This window comes from Onthophagus taurus, chromosome 11 (genome assembly GCF_036711975.1).
Source record: "Onthophagus taurus isolate NC chromosome 11, IU_Otau_3.0, whole genome shotgun sequence".
Classification (NCBI taxonomy): Eukaryota; Metazoa; Arthropoda; class Insecta; order Coleoptera; family Scarabaeidae; genus Onthophagus; species Onthophagus taurus.
Window position 1 is genome coordinate 2,733,993 of NC_091976.1, and position 23,276 is coordinate 2,757,268.

Below are 23,276 nucleotides of genomic sequence, written 5' to 3' on the forward strand. Positions count from 1 at the left end.
ATAAGTTAAGTTATAATTAACTAACGTATTTTACTTTAAAACCAAATCAAAATTAAAATGTTTCTAGTAAAATATGAATTTGTTGTCGTTTTCTTATTTATAAATTTTGTTAATATCGATATAACGTTTGCTAAATGTCGTCTAAACGTTCCTGCAATGCAAAATCTTCAACTTAAAAGAGTAATTTCTAAATGTAAGTGTATTTTCTGGAGATTCCTAATTACATCTCGTTTAAGATGTCGGGATTATGGTATCCAGTTGAAACAGACGATCCATCCGTAAATGCGAGAAAAGGTTGTGATACGTTCAATGTAACTTATTCAAATTCCGTGGAAAAAGGGGAATCAATAACGGCTTTTCTCACGTCGAATGCAAAAAAATACGAAAGATTTACATTATATTCTGTGAATGGTACGGGTCGATTAAAAATACAAAACAATGGTAACAGGAAAATTGCTGATCTTATTGATGGATGGTTAATATCAAGCGATTATGTTAATTATTCGATGTGGTATGTTTGTAATGAAAACTCAAAAGATCCAGGTATAATATTTTAAAAAGATAACAATTTTTTATTTAATAAAGATAATCATATTTCCTTAGGATATAAATATATAGGATTGAGGGAAAGACCACCCAAAATGGATATTGTAAAACAAATTAGCAGTATGTTTATATCATTGGGATTTGATCTTACAGATTTACGTAGTATTAACCAAATGAATTGTTGAATAATTTTAGCAGATTAATAAATAATAAAAAATTCAATTTTAAAGATTAAAATAAAATGTTTAAATTTGAAATAAAAATAACATTAGAATTTATTTCTACCAACACTTCATATGTTTATTTCCGGTTAATAAACCGGACAGTATGAAATAAATTAATATAAAAAGCTGTTAATTATTTAACATTGTATTAACATATTTAATTGATGTTACATCAATTTCCTTTCTCCCTTACGGAGAGCGAACCCTTCACTTTGAGTTAAACAAATTGAGGCCCAATTTCAATTGTCGAGTTTTGTAAATGATACAAACAAATAAAATGTAGTAATTGCCAATGTTGCGACCGAAATTATATCAGTGGTAAGCGATCTAGTTGATGCAGTACTAGAATCCAAACCTATTAGTTAGAGTAGAGTAGATTCTAACAAAATTTAATTTTCCGTTCTTTCTTAAGTGAAGAAAAGCATTTCTCCTGTCAGATCTCCTGTCGGGCTCTCAAAGAAGCAAACAAAAGCCCTCTGAGTTCTACAGGAGTCTCCTAAACGTAGTCGGCGGATCATAGGTTGTGAGTCAAAATTTATTGTTCGGCTATGGTGGAGGCGGCTTTCACGCACTATTTCTTCATGGGTTATTGTGGATATATATGTATGTATTCACAGGATTGATAGGACTGACAGGATTGATTATTTTTAATTATAATAATAATAATTATTTTTTATAGTAACGTTCTTTTGTTTTGTACATGTCGTGTGCACAGCATGCTACAGCCACTTCCCCTCCTATAAAGATTAATAAAAAGAGGAATATGGTGGTTAAAAACAAAAGAAATCATATTTAAAAATTGAAAGTAACTTTTTTTTGAATTTTTATATTATCAGAATTGATTGCCTCGCTGTGGTGACATGTTGAATTTTCTTTTAAAAGAAATGCTGGTTTAAGGTTGTTGATGTTAACAGCTACTTCCTTGTTATTTTTGAAAATTACAAAATATTTCGGAAATGTTTTTATCACTTTAAATGGGCCTTCATATCTTGGTGTTAAAGAGGGTTGAATCCCATTAATTTTGACAAAAACAAATTTTGAAATGAATAAATCTTTATGAATAAATGGTTTTTGGTTGGAATGAAAAACTGTGTTTACTGGTTTCAAACAAGAGAATGTTTCTCGTAAACTAGATAGCAATGGATCAGATTCCAAAGGGTGTTGAATATTAACAAAAAATTCTCCTGGAAGCCTAAGTGGTTGACCGTATACAAGTTCAGCAGATGAACAACCTAGGTCTTCCTTAAGAGATGATCTGAGGCCTAGGAGAACCAAGGGAAGATCATTGTTCCACCTCGTAGTGTTACCTCTGGCAGTTATGGCTGTTTTTAAAGAACGGTGAAACCTTTCTAAAATTCCGTTGCTTTGGGGATGGAAGGTGGATGTATGAATTTGACGTGTTCCTAGAAGGGTGTGAAATTTTGAAAAGAGTTTTGATTCGAATTGTCGTCCCTGATCATGGGTTATAGTGCTAGGAATGCCAAATCGGCTGAAATAATGCCGAAACAAAGTATCCGCAATAGAAGAAGAACCAATATCTTTGAGAGGAAAAGCTTCTGGCCAACGCGTGAAACGATCTATTACGGTGAGCACATATGTGCAGCCAAGGGACGGAGTGAGAGGACCGACCAAATCAATGTGGATATGGTCGAATCTTAATTTTGGTATCGGAATTTTACTAATAGGTGATTTTGTGTACTTTTGAACTTTTGTTTGTTGACATCGCAAACAGGTTTTTGTCCATAACTGAATGTGTTTTGTCATGTGAGGCCAAAAGAATCGTGTTTTGATGATGTGTGTAGTAGCGCGAATACCAGGATGTGTTAAGTTGTGAAATTTGTTGAAAATTGTTTTACGAAATTTTTGTGGTATGTATGTTCGAGGATTGTTTGTTGAAATGTCGCACCAAAGCTTTACATCTGAATGTGATGTTGTTTGTTGCGATAGGTTATATTTAGTAGTTTGTGTCTTTGAGTATTGTTTGTTTAGTAAATGTGTTAATTCTGTATCGTTAAATTGCGCGTTTTTTAAGGTTTGTGTGTCAGGGTACTGTGAATTTAGAGAATCAATATTTGTTCTAGACAACGTGTCCGCTACAATGTTTGATTCTCCTGTAATGTACCTGATATCTGATGTGAATTGTGTTATGTAAGTAAGATATCGTGTCTGACGCGGAGTTTTTTCTGTGTTAGAAAAAATTGTGTTGATTAGAGGTTTGTGGTCAGTGTAAACTACAAATTGATGTCCATGTAAAAAATGTTTAAAGAATTTGATACTAGTGTAAATTGCTAACAATTCTCTATCAAAAGTTGAATAATTTATTTGGCTTGAAGATAATTTTTGAGAAAAAAATGCTAAAGGTTGTGTTTTATTGTCTATAGTCTGTGATAAAACTGCTCCTATACCTTTACTTGAGGCGTCTGTCGTCAGTGAAAGAGTTGCTTGTGGTGATGGGTGTGCAAGAGTGACGGATTTTGATAAAAGTTCTTTGGCTTTAGTGAAGGAAATGTCGTGATGGTGTGTCCAAGAAGTGATTGATTTAAGTTTTTGTGAATAAAGTGTTTTTGATAAATGATGTAAAGGAGCTAAAATGTTTGAGATGTTTGGTAAAAATCTGTGATAAAAATTTATCATTCCTAAGAATCGCTGTAATTGTTTTAGTGTGGTTGGTTTTGGAAATTCAGTTATGGCATTAACCTTAGATTGCGAAGGGCGAACGCCTTCAGCAGAAATTTGATGACTTAGGAAATTTAAATCTGTAACTCCAAAAACACATTTTGTTGGTTGTATATTAATATTACAAGAGCTTAACCTCTCAAACAATTGTTGTAAATGAAGATAATGTTCTTCTTCATTGCGACTGGCTACTAGAATATCATCTAGATATACGAATAGGAAATCTAAGCCAGATAGAACTTCGTTTATAAACCTTTGAAAGGTTTGTGCCGCATTTCGTAAACCGAAAGGCATTCTTGTGAATTCGAACAGACCAAACGGTGTAGTGATAGCCGTTTTAGGAATATCGTCTTCTTCTACAGGAATTTGGTGATAAGCTCGTACCAGATCTAATTTTGAAAAAATTTTGCAATTGTGTAAATGTAAGTTAAAATCTTGAATGTGCGGAAGAGGATAACGATCTGGAACTGTGATGTTGTTGAGTTGTCGGTAGTCTCCACATGGTCTCCAATCGTTGGAATCTTTCTTAGGAACCATGTGAAGAGGCGACGCTGTAGAAGAAGAAGAGGGTCGGCAGATTCCTAATGCCACCATTTGTTCGAATTCTTTCTTTGCGATGTTGTGTTTGTGCACGTCTAAACGTCGGGGACGACAAAACGGTAAGTGTGAGTTGGTAACAATTCTGTGTCGAGTGTTATGTCCAACTGGTTTTGTAAAGTCCGGTGTAGACGTTAATTTTGGAAATTTTTTTAAGAGTGTTGTATATTTGGTTTCAAAAGAAAAAATTTTGGGAGTTGGAATAGTATTTTTGACAATGGAACCAATTGAAAACAGATTGGTTTTCGAATCTACCAATCGCTTCTTTTTTATATCCACCAAGATACCAAATGCATGAAGGAAATCCGCACCAATGATTGGTTTACTAACATTAGCTATAGTAAATACGAATGGGAAATTCCTTCTTAGATTTAATGAAATTGTAAGCATTTTTTTACCGTATGTAGTAATTGTAGTACCATTAGCGGCAGAAAGGTTTGAGTTGGTATCTTGGTTACGTTTCGGATATAATTTGTGAGGTAGAACCGAAATGTCAGCTCCAGTGTCAATTAAAAAATTTAGGTTATTTTGATTGTCAAAAATGAAAAGTCGCGAACTGACAGAATTTACCGTAAATTGAGGTTGACTTTTTGTCAAAATTTTGAATTTGGAAAAATTTTGTTTTTCTTTTGAAACCTTTATTAGTTTTTTGATGTCGATGGAAAATTTTGGTTTTTGTCGGTGAAGGAATTATAAAATTTGCAATATGTTCCTTCACATTTAACCGCGTTGTCTCCAAATTTACGGTGATACCAACAAATAGTCGAATAACTCGTAGAATTAGATCTATTCCGCGAGTGACGTGACGAAGAACGATGTCTATCTCGAGAATTGTGAAAACAATTACAATTACAATTCTTCGACGTATTTGTTGGTATGTTTTGAAATTGGGTAGTCAAAGAATTTATTTGATTTTCCAAATTTTTTGTCCTGTTGTCCTGTTGTTGTTGTTGTTGTGTAATGGTAGTCACTAGTGCTTGACACGTTAACGTCAGATTTTGGATTGTTGTTAGTAATTCGTCGTGTGGTGGTGTTTTTGTGGTGCGATGTTTTTGAACTTCCGAGAGGTGTGTTGAGGTCGACGTCAAATTCATTGATTCCCACACCTTGTCGGCAATGGAAAGAATGTCCACCACGTCCTCTTTACCAGAAGCGAGGAGTGCAACCGAAACAACACGAGGTAGTCTCCTTTGCCACAATTTTAATAATAAATTTGGACTAACCACTTGAGAACCACCAACCGTGGTCAACATCGCTCGATAAAATTCTGACGGTTTTTGATCTCCCATTTGCAAACCTAACAGAACATCGTCCAGCCGTTTTTCTTCACTCAATGATAACCTGTCGATTAACAATTTTTTGAGTGAAGAATATGGATTTATGTCTGGAGGGTTCTGTATGAGATCTACCACGGTAGAGATGATCTCAGTGGGTAAATTTGCCAAAAGAATGTTAAATTTTGTTTTTTCACTGCTAATTCTAGTTAGAGTAAACTGTGCTTCAACTTGTCGAAACCAAATATCGGGATTAGAAGGCCAAAATGGTGGTAATTTCAGTTTTGAAATATTTTGCAAGTCGTGTGCGGTATTGTCACCATCAGCAGGGTCAATCATTTTTAATAAAAAATTGTCTAGAAAATACGTTTAGGTTTTCTATTAAAGTAAAGTAATTTTTTAAATATTTGTTTTTGTTAAATAAAAATTGTTGAAAATATGATTAATTTTTTGATTCCTCTTAATATTAGTTCTACAGGAATGAAAAGTGACTTTACTCACCGGCACACGACTGTAAACAAAACGTTTAGAATCTTGATGGTTGCGGGACTGGGCTGGCGCTTGTTGTAACTTGATGGAATGACTTGACGTCTTATTGTCAATTGACGTAATATGGCTTGGGTTTGATTTTATTGGGTATGGGTAGAGCGCAGATTCAAATATTTCGTCGGGGGCAGATTCAAGCTAATCTTCAGGTGCAGGTATAAAGTAATCGCTGGGGTTATTTCAAAAAATTCGTCGGGGGCAGGTTCAATTTTCGGGTGCAGGTATAAAGTAATCGTTAGGCTAGGTTCAAAAAAATTCGTCGGGGGCAGGTTCAATCTTCGGGGTCACCAAATTGTGGATATATATGTATGTATTCACAGGATTGATAGGACTGACAGGATTGATTATTTTTAATTATAATAATAATAATTATTTTTTATAGTAACGTTCTTTTGTTTTGTACATGTCGTGTGCACAGCATGCTACAGTTATGATCACGTGTCACTAGTGACAAAACCAAGTATAGTTTAGTTGTCACTCACTACGCAGCGAGGTTGTTAACACCGTCGTTGATATAATCTACTAGCTTCCAGAGCGAGACCTATATGCGACCTGGAAGAAAAGCATCATCAATCGCCTTTCTCTCAACCAAGAAAAACGATTAAATGACCTTCTCTCAAATACGCATATGGGATAACAAAAGGCTTCAGATTTCTACCGAGAACTTTTATTCAACATAGGCAGTTCTCAGGTAGTAAGTTCTGATCTTCTTTTGGAGGACAAGGTTGCCAAACACTATTTCGGTAGCGATGTTGTTTCTATTGAATATGGCGTATAGGATCTGGGAATCAATCACTTAAACGCCAAACATTTACCAACCCAAACACTTAAATTACAACAACTCACTCTACTGACATAATTCAACAACCTCACAAACAACTATCTGTACTTATGACACTAAATATTGTGATCGTGCCTGCAACTGCCAAGGTAAATGGTGCAAACTTTATCATTCTTTCTCAGATAATTTAGATAATTCTAAAAATCAAAGAAAACGACTAAATGTTTCAATAGAGAATAAACCCAAATTTCCAATTCAAAGAATTCCAAATTAAATATCAGTGAGTTAAATTCAAGACAAAAAATTAAATTTTTTGTTATCTACATAAGATATCATTCCTTATAATCATCACACAATGAACCTGGAGTATCTCATCGCTAAATTAAAAGATGCCGAGTTATCCGTTCAACTCCTACATTTGAGACGAGAAATGATCAGACGAGAGAAAACCAAAGACCACATCGAATTCTTGCATAAAGCAATACAACATGGAGTGACTCCCACTTCGTTTAAAATAAAGACCACTCAAGGCTTCAAACATCAACAATTCCAACTAGAGAAAAAACTAATGAAAAAAAGACTCCGACAACATTATTCAAAACAAGCTGACCAGGACAGAGTCCTTAAATTTATACATCACCTTTTACAAAACAAACTTCATTACTTGGAACAGGAAAACATCTATACAAAATTTTATAACGAAGTGGAGAGGATCACCTCACACGACAAAGCCATCAAACGGAGGAAGATTGAGAACCTTATAAGAAGAGAGGAGCTCCGGACGAAGCAGCACAAGAGACAGGATAGCATCAATAATTTTGTAAGTAACGAACCGGCAGACCACGGCATTTTTCATGTAAAAAGAATTAATACTCAAGACCCTTCCTTTCATCTTAACATTCCCAGTGATAATCCTTTTAAATTTGCCCCCAGATTCACTAACTTAAGTAAATTCAATTTTTCCACTTCTGATATTAAAATACTTAACACCGGACATAAGTTTTCTGTTCCTATCAAGCCAGATTTTGTTGAACTGGCATCTCATTAGAATCACAACATCATCGACACCAGTCTCATAACGTCATTAAAAATAACCATGAGATTCTTTTCCAGCATGCCAACCCCCAAAAAAATAACACCCTTAACCTTAAAAGCGTTCTTGACTTGAAAAAGAAGATTGAGAGCAATGATTTGATTGTTACTCTAGGAGATAAGAATGCTGGACTTGTTATTCTGGAGAAGGAATCTTACCTTACCAAAACGTTTTCATTTTTCCAGCAAAATAATATTTTTCAAATTAATAAAAATGCTACAACCACCTTTAATAACTGTTTGAAAAAGCTTTTAAATCATTGCAGAGAGAGTCTCCTTAAATTTAACATTGATACTAATTATGAAAATCAAATGAATCCCCTCACTCCCACTTTAAAAAGTTTAATTAAACTACATAAAGCAGATCACAGTATACGACCGATTATTAGTAATATTAACACACCCACTGAAAAAATTTCAAAACTTATTCAAAAATTTTTATATAACACTTTCAATAAACATTTTAAATATAACGTCAAAAATTCACTCGATCTAATGAAGAGAATCTTAAAAATTTACAAATTAATAACAAATCAATACTTATCTCTTTTGTCACTAAGCATCATTGAGACCCACCTCTGCAACAATATCAAACAATTTCCTAATGTTCAATACCAAGATATTTTCAATTTAATTAACGTCATCAGCTTTGTCTGTGAACAAAATTTCTTTATTTTTAACAAGTTCTATCGTATGAAGGATGGTTTACCTATGGGATCCCCCATCTCAGGAATTATTGCTGACATTTTCGTTAATAACTTCAAGGCTGCTCTGTTCTCTGACAAATATATCTTTTCTTCACTAAACACATTAAATTTTACAAAAGATATGTTGATGACATTCTTCTTGTATTCGAAGGAAACAAGGCTCAATTAGTTGCTCTAAACAACATATTTAATAACATTAATAACTTACAGTTTACTAACGAAATAGAAAACAATATGTGCATTAATTTTTCGATATTTTCCGTAAGCCTACTACTACCGATTGCATAATTCCTAAAACCTCCTTCACTTGTAAACAACATAAATATGCCTCCTTAAGATTCATGTTTAACAGAGTTCTTAAATACCCTCTCGATCATACAGAGTTTAAACAAGAAATCCAAACAATTGTAGGGGTGGGCCTCAGTAATGGCTATTCCATTGAAGAAATACAGAGTCTTTTTTACCGTATACATCAAAATAATATTAACAATCTCATATACCCTAAATTTTCTAAACAACCTTTTTACATTTCCTTACCGTATCAGCCTCACCTACAGGAGGCCGTCTCTGCAAGTTTAAAAGACTTTAATATTACCCCGGTATTTACTGCTGGACATAAACTTGGGCAGATTCTTGCTAACAATAGACATAGGTTTTCGGATATTCAAAGAAGCGGGATTTATAGATTGAGTTGTGGTGATTGTGATAATTTCTATATAGGCCAAACTGGTCGTGACCTAATTTTTGTTTCGAAGGCTGTGTATTCGTTTCATCGCCTCACTCATTTGCCTTCAGCCTTTTTTGCATTTCAACACGCCTTCAGCTTTTTCTTGTTGAGTGGGACGATGGAATGATGATTCAGTTTTAAAAGAAAAACTAAAGAAGAATAATTTGAATTGTTTACTTTATTTTGGTTAAAACCTCTCAGATCACCTAACCTCACACCTTTAGATTCTTTTTATGGGGTAAAATCAAAAATGAGCTGTATAATACACCAGTAAGGTCTCGTGAGGTATTAGAAAATAAATCGAGTTAGAAATTGTATTACCTAAATATCTTCGCAGGAATAACGTCGAGTCGTTAGATCGACAATACGCAAGATACAATTATGTCAAAATCGAGGCGGAAGCATTTTGAAAATTAGTTTTTTTGAACTTGCAATTAAATTAAATTTAATTGTTGGATAGCGTTTTTCTTTTAAAACTAATTTAATACAACTGTTAATTTACACCACTATTAAAAAAGAACCACTAACTAAAGCATAGCAGTGATCACTGCTCGAGGAATAGCAAATCAAGAGGGACATAACGTAGTTTGTACTATTAACCTAGCTACTATGTGTCAAAAGTTGTAATACATTTTCCGAAAGTATTAAAACGTTAAAAAATAACGAAAATAATTTTTTTTTTCAAAAATTATAAGCGATCGTGAAAATTTTTTCAAGTAAAAGTTATGTGAAATTATACTGTCTACCCAACTGAAGAAAAAAAAATATAGATTTAAAAAAATAGCGAAATTACTACTCACTTTCGGTGTAACCGGAAGTACAAAAAGAATGATTTCATGTCGTAATAATCCGTTTTAGCGACCTAACTATGCATTCCAAACGGTTTTCTTATATCATTAATAATAAAAAAAAATATGGGGGTGAGCCACCTTTGAGGGACACCCGGTATATTGCATAAATAAATACGGAATGCATGGATAATAGAAGCCTCGTATTCGTACTTGCCGATAAAAATGTCACTTTTTTAGATGTTTACATTATTATATCTACGTGCATTAGAAAGTATGTTGACAAAAAGCAAATGAGGAAAAACTCAATTAACTTTAAACATAACGACTTTTTTCTGTTTTAAAGAGATATATAAGAACGGAATTTTTCGCCGTTAAGGTGCATATTAATTTAATTTGTTAGCAGCAACCATGGTTTTAAAGTATACCATATTGCACGTAGTGTTTCTAACACTAGTTCCAGCGTTTATTAAGACAGCAGATAAAAGATGCCACAAGATATCTTTAATAAAAAACTTTGACGTCGAAAGGGTATGTAAACGAAAAAAATCAAATCAAAGCTACACTTTCTTTAAACGTTTTGAAACCATGTTATTTTTAAGATAATCGGTTACTGGTACGCTCAAGAGGTGGGCGATAGCGACAGTTTCGAAAGCACAAAAAAATGTTTGTTTTACAATGTTATTTCAAACAAAAAAAAATCGAATGCAACAATAACTATATTGAGAATTTTTAATGTAACGGGTGCTGTTGCTAAAACTGAAATGATCACATCACAGCAAATAAATAATACTTCAGAATTTCTCGCAAAATGGAAACAAGAAGGTGAATTTCGTAGTATTTGGGCAGTTGCGACCGATTATGATACATGGTCGACATGGTATATTTGTCAACCAGAACAAGCCGAAAGGGGAATGTTATTTATTACAACGCGAGAACAGAATCCAAACAAAGAAACACTCGAAGCAGCACGAAACGCCGCTAGAAAAGAAGGGTTTAAAATGACGAAACCTTATTTGAAACAAATTGACCATTCACAGTGCTTCAACTAAATTTTTATTAATTAAAAATTTAAAATAAATAAATTCAAGATAAACACAGATTTTTATTATTTAAATCGGTTTTACGAACCGCTAACAATAAGCCAGAAAGTAACGTCTAGGCTAGATTTACATGACAAAAATTTTACGCGCGCTTAGATATCAAGGTATTTAAACACTTATTTAAATAAACAAGATTCTGTCACATGTAATAGCCTACATTCAATTGTTAAGACAAATAAAAGAGATCTCGGATATCTAGATTAATGTTATTGGTGAAATTTACTTAATAAACAGTATTTAAATTTTATTTATTTTCACACTATCCAAAATCTAATGGATTAGTTGAAAAAGCAGTTGGAATAGCTAATAATATTTTTCAAAAATCAAAAAATTCCACAGATATTCATATGGGTTTATTAGATTGTAGATGGATACCATTAACAGGGGATTATCTTATAGTCCAAGCAAGATTTTAATGAGTAGAGTGTTGAAAACAAAGTTGCCTTGTACAAAGCAAATTTTAAGCACAAAAGTAATTTATTTAGAAGCACATAAATTGCAAAAAGAAAATAAACATAAAATAAAACAAAAATATGACGTACATATAAAATAGAAGAAACCATTCAAAGAAGGAGATAATGCTGTAGGTTAGGAAAAAAATACTAATTTGTGGAAGCCAGGAGAGATTATGAAAGATGACGAAAAACCTTGCGATTTATTCTTCGGGGGATATTTAAAATCTAAAGTGTACACAAACCGACCTCAAAATCTTGCCGAATTAAAGCAACGAATAAAAGATGAAGCTGCAACAATTTCTCCCAGATCGCTAAAAAAATTTTTTGTTATGAAAGATTGGGCCGCTGCCTTGCAGTTTAATGGCGAACATTTTGGACATTTATTGTCGTGAAAACCATTTTAGTGCCAATTTTGTTTAATCTTCAAGGTTTCATAAGAGACGTACACTGATAATGAAATACATTTGTTTAATTAATACTATTAATAACATTAATTAACATTAATTTACAATGGCAGATTTTGTTGGCATCAGCAAAGCATCTATTGGACAGATCGTAAATTCTGTGACGTTGGCAATCGTATCGTTAACATACAATATACTTTTATGCCTGAAAATGAAGAACTGGATAGCGTTAAGTTGCAATTTTATCGCATAGCAAAATTCTCGTATGTCATAGGTGCTATTGACCGTATCCATGTGCGCATTCAGTCTCCAGGTGGCGAAAATGCGGAATTATATCGTAATCGCAAAGGATTTTTTTCGTGGAACGTGCAAACTATTGCTGATGCTAAATTAAAAATTGGCGATATTGTTGGCCGATGGCCGGGAAGCACTCATGATCAAACAATTTTTAATAATAGTGTTATCAAAAGAAGATTAGAAAATGAGAACTGCTGTTCAACATATTTATTGCCAACCCAAATTCACACGTTTTTCTTTATTTGTTGAAACCATTTCATACAATAATTATTACGTCTGATTGATTATAATCAATGTCAAACAGTCTCTGACTTATTCCTAGTATAAGGTATTTGCGTTGAATTGTACGGTATAGCTATCCTGCGCCGTATACCGTTACTTATGCTATATGCCGGTATTGTAAGACGTTTATTCTAGTGTTTATACCACCAACATTTAGTTATTCTTGGTATACGGAGCGGTATAAACTGTTTTGTAAGATCGGCCCTTAATTTGTTTAAAATAATACTCAGAACTATAGTATTATACCCGATTTTTCAAAAAGTATCACCGTTTTCGATGGCGAAAATTTAACCGTTAGTAAAGTATGGCTAGAAGCTATCGAGAGTTCTGCGGCTTTACGTAATTGGCCTAAGTCATTCATGTTAGAGACGGCAATGACACATTTAGTGACTGCAGCTGAATTTTGGTATCAATCAAGAAGAGAAAACTTAACGTCATGGGAAAATTTCAAACTAGAATTCACGAATACCTTCTTTCCTGAAAAGAATATAACTGCATTGTGGAAACCTATGCAATCAAGCATGCAGGGAAGCAAAGAAAGTTTAAGATATTATTTCCATGAAAAACTTGGACTGTGTAAGCAACTCAGCCAGCAAGTTTCGAAGAGCAAAAAGAACAAATTATTATTGGCTTGTTTTCTAACGACATTGTCAGTATGTTGATGGCAAAAAATCATATTGACGCAGAATCTCCTACATTTTTCTTTTCTTTAAAGTTAACTTGTGTTTCCCAGTTTCTTGTCAACCGACCTGTTATACAGGGTGATTCATTAGCTCTATGACAATCTTTGGCAGATGAAAAGTGATGCGATTCTAAGGAAAAATTGTTATATGAATATCCGATTCAATTTGGTTAAAGAGTTACAAGCCTTTGAAAATTTTACACAGTTTAATAGGCAAATGAAAATGTAACATAAAAAATAAGTTTAAAAATTACAAAAATTGTTCGAAATGTCCGCCTTCAGCTTGAATGCACGCTTCACATCGACGAAGTAAAGATTTGCAACAATCGCAACAATAATTATGAAACACAAATACAGAGTTGGCTGTGATAACAAAACTGAGTTCTTTATGTCAAACATTTCAATTTACTCTATTCTGTGTCTTTCAAAGTTTATAATTGTCAGAGTTTTGATCGAAAACGAAAATGCATGTATTTACGACTGAAGAATATGAAGATATTATTTTTGTATACGGGCTTTGTAACGGAAACGCTCGGCAAGCAGCAAGAGCATACCTTCGTAGGTTTCCAAATAGACATCAACCTGCCCATACAGTGTTTAGTGCATCATTTCGCAGACTGAGAGAAACAGGTAACCCCGCTCCACTACATTCCGTTCGTCCCCATGATGTGAATGTACAAAATGAAGAACGTGTTATTGATTTAGTACTTGACGACCCTTCAATTAGTACTCGGCGTATAGCGAGCATGTTACAAATATCCCAAAGTTTTGTATGGCGTCTAATGAATCGAGAAATGTTACATCCGTTTCATCACCAAAATATTCAAGCATTACTTATATTATTCAGCAACATGCTCAAAATAATAACTTCATTTCCCAAGTTCTGTGGTCTGATGAAGCGTGTTTCACTAGGGACGGCATAAATAATTATCATAACGAACATGTGTGGTCCTTGCAAAATCCACATGCAATTAGACCAGGAAGATTTCAGCAACGGTTTAGTGTAAACGTTTGGGGTGGCATTTTTAACAATTCTTTGCTACTTGTATGGGTGATAAATGAACGCTTAAATGCAAATATGTACAGAAATTTCTTGGGACATAATCTTTTCGATTTTATCGACGACGTACCACTTAACATCGTTCAAAATATGTGGTATCAGCACGATGGTGCACCACCACATCGAGGAAGAGAAGTCATCGCTTGGTTACATGAACATTTTCCAAACAAATGTATTGGCAATGGAGGTCCAGTAGTCTGGCCACCACGATCCCCAGATCTAAATCCGCTGGATTATTATTTCTGGGGACACATGAAGCAGCTTGTGTACCATGTAGAAATTACTACCCGTCAGCAACTACTGGACAGAATTCAAGATGCAGCTAATAGCATACGAAATGATCCAAATATCATACGTCGTGTGATAGAATCTTTACTTCGTCGATGTGAGGCGTGCATTCAAGCTGAAGGCGGACATTTCGAACAATTTTTGTAATATTTAAACTTATTTTTTATGTTATATTTTCATTTGCCTATTAAACTGTGTAAAATTTTCAAAGGCTTGTAACTCTTTAACCAAAATGAATCGGACCCATATTCATATAACATTTTTTCCTTAGAATCGCATCACCTTTCATCTGCCAAAGTTTGTCATAGAGCTAATGAATCACCCTGTATAATATAGTAACATTGTTATTTTTAAGTTGGTATTGTGACAACTTCAGGTTGTTGGTACGTTCCCGCTAGGGGAGTAAGAGAAGACGCTCGCATGTCGCTTGTACTTGTACCAAAATTATAATAGTTATATACTTATAATAAACTAGAAGACTAACAATATTTGTGTACACTGTTAATGAATAAAGATGTTATATGAACGCTAGTAGTTCACTTCATTAAACCAGCTGAACAAAAGATACGAACAGCAATTAAAAAATAAATAGCCTTTTAACCGCTTAACGCTCAACGACGTGATTAGACGCGCATTGTTCACTTGCAGAAATGCTCAGTGACGTGATAGGACGCGCATATCGTCTTTATACCTGCAAAATGATTTAGCGACGTGATAGGACTCGATTCACTTATTAACATATGAACATTGATTGCGAACAGACAAACGTCTAGATTATGTTCATTTACGTTTATAAAAGTTATATTTAACATTTAAATATTTTATTAAGTAATATTTATAAAATGCTTAATAATTTTTGCAACATATAATAATACAAGTTTATTGAGCAAAATATCTTCAACAAAATCAAAAATAAAAAAAAATATCTTATAACTAAACATAAAAGAATAAGGAAAACAAAATACGATAAAAATAAAATAAAAAATAATATATTATTATTCAAAGCCGATTCACTGGTAAGTGATTTTTTTATTTCTCATTTTTCATATTTCTTATTATTTATATATTTTTTTATTTAGGATAATTTTTATATTTTTAGTGTAACTATTGAAAATGAGCGATTCTGAGCATTTTGATTATGAGTACGCTGACTTATCGGAAAGCGTAAGTGATCAAAGTGATACAGACTCTGAAGAAAGTGAAGTTAGTGATGATTATAGTGACGACGATAGTGATCACATGAATACCTGGGAAGTGATAACTACAGAAGATCCTGCACCGTCACGATTACAGTAGATGAAATGCAAATTTTTTTATGTATAAATATTTTGCAAGGAATACTGAAAAAACCTAATGAAAGAATGTTTTGGTCAACTAAGGAAATTCTGTTAACCCCTATATTTCCGAAACTTTTGAGCAGCCGACGATATTTTTACATAAAAAAGAATCTACATTTTAGCAACAATGAAACTTACAATCCAAAGATACACCCAAATCCTAAATTGAATAAAATATGGCCAGTCTATAATGATTTAAATAAAAAAATTTCAAAATTCTATATCCCAGAAGGAGAGATAAGTGTCAATGAGAGCCTGCTATTGTATAAAGGACGACTGGGATGGATTCAATATTTACCTTTGAAACGATCACGTTTTGGGATTAAGATGTACATGCTGTGTGAATCTACAACAGGCTATTTATATTCTTTTATAATTTATACAGGGAAGGGTACTATAATAAATGACAAATATAAAGACATGCCCATTACGTCACAGGTCGTTTTATCTTTAGCAGATACTTTATTAGATATGGGATACTGTATAATTACAGATAATTTTTACACATCGCCACAGTTAGCAGATTTTCTCGTTACTAAACAAACTGATTTGTATGGTACTTTACGTTCAAATAGGAAGGATATGCCGCCTGAAATTACAAAGAAAAAAATTAAAAAAGGAGAAACTATAGCTTACAGACGACGTAAAGTAATGGTCATGAAATGGCATGATAAAAAAATTATTCATTTACTGTCAACAGTGCATAACCCAGAAATGGCAGAGACTAATAAAAAAGACAAAGAGGGTAAGTTTATAAAAAAAACCGAAATTGGTAGTTGATTATAATAATACCATGAGTGGTATCGATCGTTTGGATCAACACTTGCACGATTACGCGATTACTAGAAAAAGAGGGAAAAAATTTTATAACAAAATTTTTATGCATTTACTAGATTTAACAGTATTCAACTCATTTATTTTATATAAAAAAAATGGTGGGGCAATTGATAATTTACAATTTAGATTACAATTAGTGGAACAAATTATTCAAAAATATCATTCAAGTGAATGTACTAAAAAGGCAGGACGTCCAAAGAAACCTGGGCCACTAAGATTGACGGAAAGACATTTTCCTGATTTCAACCCCCCTACAAAAAGTAATAATATTCCATATAAACGATGTGTGTTATGTTCCACAAAAAAAGATAAGATGGGAAAAAAATTAAGAAAGGAAACAAAATATTGTTGTAACGAGTGCGACGTTGCTCTTTGTCCTGCTCCTTGTTTCAAAGTATATCATACGGAAAAAAATTATTAGAAAATATGTATTTAATTATATTGTTATAGTAGTAATTAAAATAAGTTTGATTTTTTATATTTGTCAATACAATATACATAAATAAAATATTAAATAAAACGTTTTCGTCATTATAATTCATTTTAGTGCGTTTAAAAAAGTATATTCTTCAAATTTCAGGAATAAAAAAAATTGTATTTTTTTTACCATAAAATACTGAAAAAATCGGGCGTTAAGCAGTTAATTTCCCGGTCAAGGGGTTAAAAGATAATTTATCCTTACGCGTTATTCCTGAGTTCCTAAAGTATTAAAATTGCTTCGAAGAAGTTGTGTTAAAGAACCTTTACAGGATCATGAGTTACCAGACTAGCTATTTAATAAAATAGGCTGAATATGGAAGAAAAAATTATTTAATTACAGTAGATTATCTGTCCAAATGGATAGACATAATACTAGTAAGTTAAATAGTAAAACTATCGAGGAAATTGAAAAGAAACTATCCCAGAAAATAAAAACAAGCGAGTGAGAAGTTGGTCTATTTTCATTTTCCTAATATTTCAAATAATCTCGCAACATGAATTCCTATATCTTACATATTTAATAGTCATAATTTTAAAACTTTTGCAAGGGAATAGAATTTTGAAATAAAGCATTCAAGTTCTTATTATCAAAGTCCAATTGACTTGTAGAAAAAGCTATGGATATAGCAAAAAATATTATAAAGAAAGCCATGAATTTAAAGAACGTTGATTCAGGATTATTAGAATATAGATGCACACCGATAGCAGGAATAAAGATAATCCAAGTGAAATTTTTAATGTACCGACCGACTATTAAAAACAAAATTACCTACAAGTAAAAATATACTAATTCCAAAATTAACATATAAAAATGCCTATATAGATCAAAAACAGAAACACCAGAGGATAAAGATAAGATATGATAGACAAAGTCAGAAAAAACCTTTGTTTAAAGTAGGAGAAAATGTAACATGTCCAAATGTAAAATCAAAAATATGGCAGGTAGCACAAATAATACAGAAGACCGAAGAATATTAACTGAAAATAAAAAAGTAATTACGCGAAATAGTACGGAAATACGTAAATCATTAAATGAACCAATCATGATAGATCCGGTAGATGATATTATAATACCGAACGGTGTGGTTGATAGTAAAGATCAAGAGACTGAGATTAATGATAATAATAAGTGCCCAATTGTATCGAAGAATAAGGCTGTAATTGTAAAATCGCCTTGGTTGATTCGAAAAACCTGAGAGATTAAGGGATTCCGTGCTCAGTTAAGTATTTTTTTTACTACTACTAAACATATTGATAACAATTGTCAAAAACCCTTGTCACCAAGCGAAGATATTGTAGTCGACGAGACAATGGTCTCTTGAATAGGACGATTAATATGTAGGCAATCCATACTGACGAATTCACATAAGTATTTTATAAAACTTTCAAACTGTGTTCCATCGAAGTGTAAATATCAATTAACCAGATAAAACATGGTAAAAAAAATAACATTTTTTTTTAGTTTCTTTGTTTATATAAATTAATAGCAGATGAATGATGTAAATATAGTAATGTATTGCAACGGATTGAAGATTCTAACTGTAGATATGAAAATTCAATTAAAAGAAGTTGACAGACATTGAAGTTTGTGATTAATTTATTTTAGAAATATTGAAGAATCGTCAATAGTCTTGCAACGTCAATAGATTTGTATGAAGACTTCGTGCTCAACATACATAACGATTAAACATTGCCACCGAGTTCATTTCACTTTCATTGCATTTCATAGGTCAGATATAATTCGTTTAAATGTTACAATAGATTAAATTCGACGCAACAAATTAATAGGGAATAAAAATAACAAAAACTGCTAGAACTAAAAATAAATCTTATCTGTTTTTATGCTTAAATTTATTTTTATAACTACATTTGACCTTACCTACAATACAATACGTTTTTTTATAAGATTCTTGTATATTAATTAGATTTTTACAAGAATCAAATCGGGTCGTCCTCAAAAAGAAGCAAGCGACGAAAAACTGAAGACATTCGATTAAAAAATGTGAATGAGTTGACTTACGCAACGCAAATGAAGTTAAAGGAAACAGGAAAAGTAGATGCCGCAAGAGTTGTCAAAGACCTTACAAAAAGTCCTAAAAGAGCAAAGGAATACGTAACAGCTATGAAAAAAGCTAGTGATGTGCAACCTCGTCAACTCTCACCTTTGCGTAATTTCTCAATGTTTACAGAAGCAGCACAGAGAAAAATGAAATGGAAAGTTTAACTAACTATGATTAGTTGCCGAAAAATTCGTTATTTTAAATCCTATAACATTTACCTAAATATATAAGATGTTATTGCAACTTCAAATTAGATGAAATCAAATTGGATAGTTTTACAATTATTCTAGAGGTATTAACTAAAGGTTTCGTTGTTTATAGAAACAACTAAAGTAGTCTGGCATAAATAAAGAAAGAAAGTAGTTAAATTTACGTATAAATAGAAATATAGACCATTCGTTATTGACATGGTAAAATTACCTAATGTTGTCTAATGTAGTAGTTGTATTTTCGTATTAAATATCTAGTAATGAATTGAAAAGATAACTAATCTTTGTATCATGTGCCTAAACTAGTTAGATTTTAAGAATGCTTGCCCGATGTTTTCCTTTACGGCTATAGTGTTCTAGTCGTGTTCTGACGTGTTCAACACGTGTACACAACGAAGTGTTCGGATTGGCTTAGTTACAATTGAAACTGCGAAATACGAGGTAGTGTGTGTCCACATTTTATACATATTTATAATGGCAGATCAAATAGTTAATGAAGCGGTCGTGCAAGATGACGTTGTTAGTTCATTGCTTGTGGAATGGGGATTAGGTGACCTAATTGATGATTTTTTAGGTAAGTAAAATTAATTATTAGTTAAAGTCGGTAGATCATCAGAGTAATATTTCTGTTTAAACGAATTTCATTATAATATATGTAATATGGTACGAACACGTAGAACGCTGGTTCGCGGTGGTTGCAAGCGCTTGTTGATAAAATGCATCAAGCCAGTATAATATAGCTTTATCTCCAAACATACGCAGGCCATAAGGATTTATCTGGATTACTTGCGCTGGCACACAAGCGCTTACAAAAAGCACGAATCAGCGTTCTACGTGTTCGTACCCTTATGCAGGTTGTTTATAAAAACCAATCCAAGCATTTTTTTTCTTATTATAATTACTATCTGATTATGAATATTATTTAACTTGTTAAACTTACATAAAAATATCATTTACGGACTTGGGTTTATTTCAAACTTTTTTATTTTGGATTTAGTTCGATTATCTATTTATCCATTAGTAAAATTAGTTCACAAGATTGGTTGAGTTATCCAATAAAGTCGGTAGTTTGATGATTGTATACGAATTTTCCATAACAAATATCAGATAGGTATGTGTATTTGAATGAAATTAACAAAGAAACGATACCGCTTGGTATTTTTATAAGACAACCTGTAAACTGGTTAACAACAGATTAGAAATGTTTAAATTTGTGATTTATTTATAGCTAAAAAGATTGATATTGAGGTTTTTAAAGAATTGACCATATCCGATATTGACAATCTAATACCTGCTTATAAATTTGGACAACGAATAAAATTTAGAAAATGTTTGTTTCAGTGGAAAGAACAATATGTAACATTTTAATGTATGTAAATGTAACAATATGTATCAATCAATTTTGTAGGGATCTTTCACTTCTTTGGCGTCCACTGTTACGGCGTCTAGTGTATCTAATATTCAGTCGTGGATAGAATTCTTGCCAGTTAATATTTTAGATGTTGATTCCGCACAGGTCAGCGATAAAGAGAATAACTCTGATACATTAAATGTTGCAGTAGATTTATGTTTGGTAAGACGTTATAAGAAAACAATATGAAATTCTAGCATTAATATTACAGAACTTGGAAAAAGAATTAAACAATTCCATTGCTGGTAAACTTATAAAAAAAAATTATGATTCAAATAAGGCATTGTCAGTTAAAGATAGAAACGCATTGACCACTTTGATTGTTGAATTTTGGCTGCATAATAATGTGATTCCAACTCACACTACTCACACCCACGCAGCACACCAGATAACGCAGTGTTTTCCACTAGAAGATGAGGTAACAGTCATGTTTCACATACCATATTATATTAAAATGTTTACTTAGAGTTTTTTAAAAGTTATAAGAATAGCAATTTTTTAACATTCCATTAAAAAGAATTGGTCGAATTGGAAGAATGAAAAAAAGCCCAATTTAAAAAAAAATTTTAAAATTTTAAAAATTTTATCGTACACATGATGTTTCAAAAAAAAAAAAAACACTGGTAAACTTCAGGAGGTGATGCTTTGTTGAAACTTAAAAATAGTTTTATACGCGAACCATGGCCAACGTCGGTCACTCTGTGGAATTCCCAAAAAATTATGACAAATTTTTTTTCTCAAAAATGACTCATTCATATGAAGCTAACCTTAAGATTCGTCAAAGAATGACTTACGGAAGTATGTCCGTGTTTTCCGGAAATAGCCTGAGTACATAAACAACAATATAATAACATATTTCTTTTCTTTACAGATAACTTATCTAGGTACTAAAACTCAAAGAGGAAAATTATTAGAAAAATACTATAGTCTAACAAAAAAATATCGTCGACAAGGATTGTTAAAAAGTCCCTATAAGCTAAAAAGCTACAAAAGTGTGGATATAATTCTCCTTCAACAAGTAGTATTGAAGACTGTGAAGAAATTACAATTGATCTTCAATTAGACAAAGACTGGTTGAAATACAATTGTTACCCAGAAGAAACTGTCTATAAAAAGTGGAAAAACACTTACGAGATTAGAAGAAAAGACATAGTGGATATAACCGTGGATGTGTTTGAAAAATGGCCTATTCTAAAAGGAAGAATTGGAGTAACCCTGGTATATCGTCTGTGAAATTCTAATGCCTTGTAACCCACAAAAAATCCAAAATTGTGTTATTATATTTTTATGAAATCTACAGAATTATACATAGTACTAGTAACACCTAGTAATCCACAAATACGCATTTACTTAGATAAAAGGGATTTAGATAAAATGCACCTCAACAAGAAAGCAATAATACCTCGTACACCACAATGAAAATTTGAATACCTCTTAAGCAACATTTGGTATAAGTCAAACTGTGGTATACAAGGTATTTATTTAAAAAATAATCGATTTGTAATACTGTAAATAGTATTTTTTTGAAAATACATTGTTTTTTATGTTTTTTTTTTTAATTGAATCAATAAAAAATGAATAAATATTGTTTACAGAAACAATTTTGGTAATTTGATTTAAAAATAATTAAAAAGTAGGCATTGTTAAAATAAAGTAATGTTGTAGCAGGCTGTGTCCGCTATAACTAATGTTATTGTTTTATTAAAATAATTGATATTGGTGTGGATTTCTGTGTCAAAAGTGTGTTTAAACTAGTACTTGATATCTATAAATTTACTGAGTGATGGAAATACTTACGGTAAGTATATTAAATTATTATGTATAATAACGAAGTCTATTATATTTAACAAAAAATACTTGCACTTATTTATTTTTCATTACTATGCTAACATTGTTTTAATTAATTTGAATGTAATTACGAATTTGAAGCTAGAGGAGCTGAAGGATATAAGCCATCTGCAACCTGTTGAAAATATTATAATTGAGGATTTAAGAGATGTTCAAATGTTGGAGTTAGATACACGAAAAGACGAAGAATGTGTTAACAATGATTTTAATGACGATGACTACGAACCTAAAAAGGAAAATGGTACATCAGATAGCGACGAAGAGCAACGAAATAATGCTGAAAAAGATGAAAAAACAAAACAGGATGAGACATTAACAGAAAATGATATCAATCATGGCAATATAACGGAAGGAAGGAAAAGAAGTATTACTGCTCAACCTGATAAATGGGCAAAAAATTCTGCAAAAAGGAGCCGAATGGAAGGAAAAGCGTACATGGGGTACAGCAGAACTAAAGAAGGTAAAGTAAAACAGAATGTCCCAAAAGAAGCAAGAAAAATGGGTTCTTCTTGCAAATCAAAAGAGTGCCTTAGAGTAAAATCCAGGAATTGTTCAGAAATTAATG

At 32.3% G+C, this 23,276-nt stretch overlaps 1 protein-coding gene and 2 long non-coding RNA genes across 3 annotated transcripts in view; 2 read left to right on the forward strand and 1 right to left on the reverse strand.

Moving 5' to 3' along the window:
* LOC111416286 (uncharacterized) overlaps positions 1–23,276 on the reverse strand; it is a 228,921-nt gene that overhangs the window by 42,640 nt on the left and 163,005 nt on the right. The window lies entirely within an intron of this gene.
* On the forward strand, positions 26–806 carry LOC111421529 (uncharacterized). The gene is made up of 3 exons (XM_023054698.2): positions 26–180; positions 237–543; positions 604–806. The coding sequence occupies exons 1-3, from the start codon at positions 58–60 to the stop codon at positions 729–731; spliced, it is 558 nt and encodes a 185-aa protein (XP_022910466.2). The 5' UTR covers positions 26–57; the 3' UTR covers positions 732–806.
* On the forward strand, positions 10,340–11,054 carry LOC111422743 (uncharacterized). The gene is made up of 2 exons (XR_011641954.1): positions 10,340–10,489; positions 10,561–11,054. It is a non-coding gene; the product is annotated as an uncharacterized lncRNA (long non-coding RNA).